We start from the raw sequence: 7,301 nt of genomic DNA on the forward strand, positions 1-7,301 counted from the left end.
TGTAACTTATTTATCACTGTTTAAACCGAATAATCTAAGTGGAATAATTAATTATTATTCAATTATCTATATCTATACTATATATATAATATAGGATTGATGGACCTCTTAAATTTTAAGAGGTACCACTCTTGTTGCGTATAGTACAAGTAGCAATGCATATAATTTTAAAAATTTAGGGGTAAAATAGTCTTTGCTTATTCCAAAATAATATACAATAATGGTCCTTTAACTTCAATCAAGTTTTGTTAATATATTAAATAGTTACATATTCCCCCTAATTATAAACCACCTATCCCATGGTTTTTTAACGGTCTTAACTTTTTCACACGTTAATATTTTTTTTTATATTACACCATAAAAACGAGCATTTTGTTTTCTTTAATTTGAGTATAGTATTGCTATAGTTTATTAATTTTTAAAAACTAACATGTTATGTGATCAGTTATTACCGACAACCGGGTCGGGCATGTTCGGCTAATGGTGTTGGAACGGGTTAGGGTTGGAACAGGTTAATACAAAAAGGGTTAATTTAGTTCATGTCATAATGAGTTTGGATCGAAAGGGTTAATGTCAAAACGGGCTTCGGGTTAAAACATTTTCGGGTCGGAACATGCCCGTCAAAACGGACTGGGTTTTGAAATTAATATACATTTCATCTTTGCTTTTTGCTTGTCGCCACCAGTTACGCGCGTTCAAGCATCAGTTACGTAGATGATATTGTTTATACATATTGGTTACACGTCCGAAGCCACGTTAAATGCATAACACCTTCAGGTTATGCACATACCGTTGCGAGGTTACAAACGTACTAACACCGGTTGCGTTTGAGCATACACCGCTGCATCGCGCGGACAACTGACTAGTTGTTTCTTACACTTTACTTATACTTCGAGAAAGTAATAATCACTAAATTGTAACCGTCAAGCGGTGGTGTTATAGGCGGAACACGGTTCTTTTACAAGAAAAAATAAAAGCAAAATAAATTATTTCGGTTTTCGACCTAAACTGAATCTTTCTGTGCGAATTGGATAGGTTGATGTGGTTATTTTTATCTTGCCCCACCTCAATCGGCAAATAACTTTGACTGAACTGTATGATGCTTAGTTTTGGATGCAATGGCTCGACTTTAGTCGAAAGTCTTTATGTAAGAATTGATATGATGCTTAGACCTTAGTTGGTTTTAGACCCCAAAATGTTATATAATTAAAACCGTATAATTGCATAAGTGGTAAGGGGCTAATTTAAACCAAAAACAACCAGCCTTAGAGTTAAACCTTAAGTTATATTTGCGTAATTAAATTAGAAAAAGAATCAACACATAAAATTAATAATTTTTTTTTACATGTCTTGGGGATCAAACTTAAATATTTAAAAAAAATAATAGTCAGTGCAAGGCTGCAGCCTGCAGGGTCGGTATGGGAATATATTTTATTAAGGGATTTGACTTCGACATCCAAGACGTTGACAATTAGAAAACAAATATAGTTTTTAATTTCAACACTTACTCAATTCAAAGTGAAGAATGTCTTGATTTATATGAAAGAAGTTTATAATTACACATTTACCCTTAGTGCTGTTTTATGTAAAGGGATGAAAGAAGTTGTTTTTCATTTTATAACACCTTTTTACGGTTTACAATAGAACCATCCGCAACGCAAGAGAATATGAAGGCCCTCTTTCTCGTCTACATTAAATCTTTGTAGACACACTCTTTCTTCTCTCTTACCTGTAGTCTCATCCGAGTGTAAAGTCAAGAAAACCGTGTGACGTGTCATCTATAATAATAAAAAACATAACCAAATATTGTATCCTGATATCAAGCTCGTCTAAATGATTTTCACTCCCTCTCTTATTATCTCGTCCTCCAATTCATCTCACGTTTACTTCGGTCACCGACGAGTGGAACTTCTATAAAACATGATACCATTCATGTAATATCAAAAAGTCAATACAAAAAAACAAAAGAAGTGCACAAGAATATATGACTTTACATGAAACAACAATGAAAATAATTCACTTTTTCCCTCAAATGAAAAGATAACTTTTTCTTTTATTGAAAAGACCACCAGATATACCGACACATCAATATCCAACAATAAGAAATCAAATGTTAAAATGAAGTCTATTCACATGTGAAACAATTTAAAACAAACCCCATGTAACCTACATAAACCCCCATATGGCCCTAGCCAGTGCCTTTCAACTCCTCTATTTGTCCTCTTATTCATTGTCTCAAGCATCCATTTTTGAATAAATCATCCCTCCTTTCACAATTTCAACAATCACTCACTAGCAATTTTTATGGACATAGTTTCAAAACCCGCAATGACCGCAACGAACGAGCTCGGTCGCGTGTCTAGGAAATGGAAAGATCAAGTTCAACGTAGTCCAGAACGTACAAAAGTTTGGGTCGAGCCGAATAAACAGCGTAGAGTAGCAGTTGTTTATTATCTATGTCGTAATGGCCAGCTTGAACACCCGCATTTTGTCGAGGTTACTCTCTTGTCATCCGAAGGACTGTATCTACGAGGTAAAGTTTATGAATTTTTCAGCTGTAAAAATGAAATTGTGCCTGATCATTGTGATAATTTGTTAAAAATTTATAATGATTAGATGTTATTGATCGCCTCAATTCTCTCCGTGGAAAAGGAATGGCTGCATTGTACTCCTGGTCTTCTAAACGGTTAGCTCCCGACTCCTGTTTAATAATTAGTTGTCCACGGTTTGGTTTGGATCGGTTTTGAGCAAAAATTGAACTAAAATCAAAAATAAAACCTTTTGGTTTTTGAATTTTTGAAAATCAGTTAATTTGAGTTCAGTTTCGGTTTGTCAGTTAATTTGAGTTCAGTTTCGGTTTGCAATTTAAACTTGAAAAATTTTCGGTGAAAAATAGTTGAAATAATAACTTTGAGCATAAATTATTTTATTAATAAATTACTGACTGATTGTTATGAACGTGAGTATATAATAATAAATAAAAGCTGTCAATTCGGTTCTGCTTTTACAAAATCATAGAACCAAACCTTCAATTTTTGTTTTGGTAAAAGTATTTCGGTCTCATACACGCCCTAAAATAACTAAGATTTCTTAAAATTTCACTTCGCGTTTGTTGTAAAATACATTTAAGTTAACCAAACACCCGTCTTAAGTCTTAACCATTAATTTCCATAGTTTGAACCCTAGTGACCAAAACTGCTGTTCACTTATTCTTTAAACGGCCATTAATGACCAGTAATTTTCAAACTTTGACGTTTTTTTATCTTTTTAAAACGACCATCTGACTGTTTAATGTTACATAGGAGCTACAAGAACGGATTCGTGTGGCACGATTTATCCGAGAACGATTTCATCTACCCCGCACACGGGCACGAGTACATTCTCAAAGGCTCGGAGCTCTTCGAAGGCGATAAGAAGCCCGAAGAAGCTCCGAAACCTTCCGATACGCTTAAATCGGACGACGAGTTCGAATTATCAGTCACTAAAACCCGGAGGAATCAATCATGGAACTCAATTGACTTAAACGAATATAAAGTATATTCCGGCGAATCTTCCGCCGGAAGACTCGCCGCCGACGCATCCACTCAAACCGACAGTCACCGGAGAGAAATAATCAGCTACAACGAGATCACGGAACTCAGTAGAAACCAGATCTCACCTCCACCGTCGGATTCAAGCACGGAGACACTAGAGTCGTTGATGAAATCTGAGTGTAAGCTAATCGTACGGCCGGAAACAGAGGAGGTTAATCCAACGGGTGGAAATAGATTAAAAGCATCGTCTGTTTTGATGCAGCTGATCACGTGCGGGTCAATTTCGTTTCGGGATTGTGGGCCGGGTAAACCGGACCCGGGGTTTTTGGGTTTGAAGTGTGGGGATAAGATGCTGCCACGTGGAGAGGTGGTTGATCGTGTGGTGGAGGGTGCAGGGGAAGAAATAAGGTCGAACGGTGTCGTTTTGGGGATGGGTAAAAAGGTGAGTGTGATGGAAAAAGAATATTTCAGTGGGAGTTTAATAGAGACAAAAAAGGACGAGTTTTTGGGTCTAAAACGATCAAATTCGTATAACGCAAATGGTTAAAATTTGCATTATTAATTTTATGAAATATTTATTTGTATTGTTTTTAATGTTTTGGTGTAATTTAGTGTGATCTTTTAGTTTCACTAGTGGTTTCATTTACCCATGAAATTAGAGTGAGTTGTAACTTGTAACAAAAGAATATAAAATAAGGATATTGGTTTTTAATACTCCCAACTTTCCCTCATTGGTAGATAACACTCCTAACTTTCGATTTATCACCCACCACTTCCAACTTTCACCGTATTTTCCTGTACCACTCCCCGTCTAAATGAACACCAACCTCGTTAATGTTTTGGACTAAAAATGTCATTCAAATTAGTTGAGGGGGTAAAACATAAATTTTATTTTTAACACACAACCTTCATTTCCAGTGACCTCGTTATTCTGGCGACCTCATTTTTTTCTGCGAATTTGAGTTTTCCGACTATCTCGTAAGTTCGATTTAAGTTCTTAAAGAAAACCCTAGTTACCAGATCGGCCAATAAATCTTGTAGGTGTCTCATCCCTTAAAATCATATCATAAACAGCGGGGACAAACTGACTAACTATAGCACTTGCGAGATGGAACAGGGGGGGGGGTATGCCAGCTCAGGCGGCGCCAAGGCAATAGCCCTCTTGAGCGCCAAAAGGAGGGGAGGTCGGAGGCGCCAAAGGGGGATCCATCGCCACACCCACATCAAATGGAGCCAATGTGGAGGTTTTGAGGGTGCCACCCCACAACAAATTAATAAAAGTGTCTAGGTATTGATTGGATCAATTATTTATTTTAAAACTAAACTAAAAGTTTAATGTTAGTAAAAGAACAAATAATTCATCTCATAATATTTGTACCAAGATTCGATGTTCTGATGTTCAGAAAAGATAATTTGATTCTCTTGCAAACGAATCCAGTTTTTTCCCAGCGGTCAACAATATTTCAACCTGTATCTTTTGGTTGTACACTTTCCTTAAATGTCCAAAATATTGATCTAACTCATATTATCACAATTTTGAATATCATAAAGTGTTTTTTTGTTGGATAACTTTTTAACTTTTGTATGTAGTAACCTCATAATATTGTTATAGATATGGTTTGAAGGGTAAATGAGTCAACTACCCGTAAACTATTTAAAATTGGTTTGTTAAAAACTTGAAACAAGCCGAGTTTAAACGAATTTGAGATTAAACTCAAGTGTAAATTGAAACTTATAAAATAAAAGAGCCCATGACAAAATTATTTAGAAGTTTATTAGCAGACCATACTCGAACGTTAGACATAAAACTCAAACGAGATGAGTTTAAGTTCTCGTAAATTGAACAAGCAAAGTTCAAGTTCAAAACTGTTTGGAATCATTTGTTACATTTGATGGTTTGTACGTGTTCGATTTGGGACCAAAACTCGGTGGTTGTAGTTTGTACTTTAATACTTTATGTGTTGATTGATTTGATTCAATGTCTTCCATGTCGAATTCACATGCATGGGAGCAAAATCATGTGGGTGTAGTGTGGGGATTTTTTTAGGTTTTCCAAAGTCGATTCAGCTAACATTTAGGTTGTCTAGATTAGATTATCATTTGATGAGTTCATTGGTGGTTATTGGGAAATAGAATGAAACATTAGTATGTCATCAACTTGCAGTTGGGCTTCTGGTCCAATTGTGTGAGAGTGGCTGTTGATTGTTGGTGCATTTTGTGACCGTCGCTATGCAATTCTGATCAGCGGAAACGAAGTACGAAGTTAGAATAACTTCGCCATAGGCGAAGTTGTAACAACTTCTGCCATAGGCGAAGTTAGAACAACTTCGCCTTAGGCGAAGTTGTTCGCCTACAGGCCCAAGCCCGTGAAGTTGTTTATATATATATATATGTGTGTCTTGGTTAGGTTAGTGGATCCAGAAAAGTTAGAGTGTGTTTTGTGTAGTTCAATTGTCTAGAGAGAAACCGAGAGGGAGAGTCGTGTGGGACGGCCCGAGGTAGAGCTCACCTCGGGTCGGCCGTCATTTGTTTTCGTGTTTGGTATGTAATGTGTTTCGGTTATTATATAAAAGATCTGCAGATGTGTTTATCCTATTCGTGTGTTTGTTCGTGTATGTGTTTGTGTGTAATTGTGTTCTTCGTCTTCTACACCATTAAACGAGTCTAGGAGGATTCCGCACTCCTAGACCTCGTGCGGATCTCGTATCGATCGGCGACGCCCCGGGGGGGCTTACATTGATGCTTGGATCTTTATGGTTATAGGCTTGAAACCTGATTCAATAGGTTTCTCTCACATTTGTGGATTTCCTCTTTGATGGTGTTACTGGGTGAGTAAGGCCCAGAGCGTCAGAATCTGGATCCAGTTGGCGTTTCATCTCCTGAAGGCTCACTTGAGTATTATGGGTAGTTCAAAACTCTATTAAAAAACAAAGTTTGTAATCAACTTAAATTTATAGAATTATATACAATTACTTTTAATGTTAATATAACTATTAGTTAACAAATTTGTATCAAGTGACCTGTAGCCCAATAGTATAAAGGTGTAAAAAAATGTCTCCCCCAAATAACGATGGTTCAAGTCCCATTATAAGCAAACAGTGTGTTTTTGTGGGCATATAAGTTTGTCGTTAAGTAAGGTTAATGGGTTTGTGATCTCCTTTAAGGAACGATTAAAGATTGAGGTCGTGATGAACAAGAGGCATAAATTGATCGATATCGGTTTGTTTGAAAGCGTTATAGTATATGGTCGTTCGTGTGGCAACGACTCCTTTCAGGAAGAAAATTATTCACCATCCCTTTCCCATCCCCACCCCCTTCGTTCAATACCCGAGTTTCTATCAAAGTAACTAAACGAGTTCTATCTTTCTACATTATAATCGTATGCTCGTGTAAATTGTTTCAATAGTCCCTTTCCTTTCAATAAATATGTTTCTAACAAATTGGTACGAAATAGCCTATTGATATGGGTCAGAAAATTCTCTACAAAATCACTTTCTCATTAATAGATATTCATAATAATACCTCCAAAATAAATGTGATGTAATGGGCTTATGGGTCCAGTCTAATTTGGTTCCATACGAAAAAATAAAATCTGATTGCTACCTTTTCTTTTATGTTTGATCGATAATGTTTATTGGTTCAACAATGACCCGTCAAGTTGGTTTTGACAATGAGGTATGGGTCGTCTCTTGTAATTCTGTTTCAGATCGTTACAACCATAGAAAATACAACGTTAGTTCGAGCTATAGGACGAGTATCGAACAATCA

General features: G+C 36.4%; 1 protein-coding gene across 1 annotated transcript; it reads left to right on the plus strand.

Annotated features, from left to right (window-relative positions):
- The first annotated feature begins 2,160 nt into the window (after nt 1-2,160).
- LOC143597746 (protein SOSEKI 5-like) lies at nt 2,161-4,080 on the plus strand. Its single transcript, XM_077076157.1, has 3 exons — nt 2,161-2,533; nt 2,617-2,686; nt 3,303-4,080. Exons 1-3 carry the CDS (start codon nt 2,305-2,307, stop codon nt 4,078-4,080), a joined length of 1,077 nt encoding a protein of 358 aa, XP_076932272.1. The 5' UTR covers nt 2,161-2,304.
- Nucleotides 4,081-7,301: the final 3,221 nt, after the last annotated feature.

This window comes from Bidens hawaiensis, unplaced genomic scaffold (genome assembly GCF_021521415.1).
Source record: "Bidens hawaiensis isolate Kalapana, Puna unplaced genomic scaffold, B.hawaiensis_p1.1 tig00048973_1, whole genome shotgun sequence".
NCBI classification, from domain to species: domain Eukaryota; kingdom Viridiplantae; phylum Streptophyta; class Magnoliopsida; order Asterales; family Asteraceae; genus Bidens; species Bidens hawaiensis.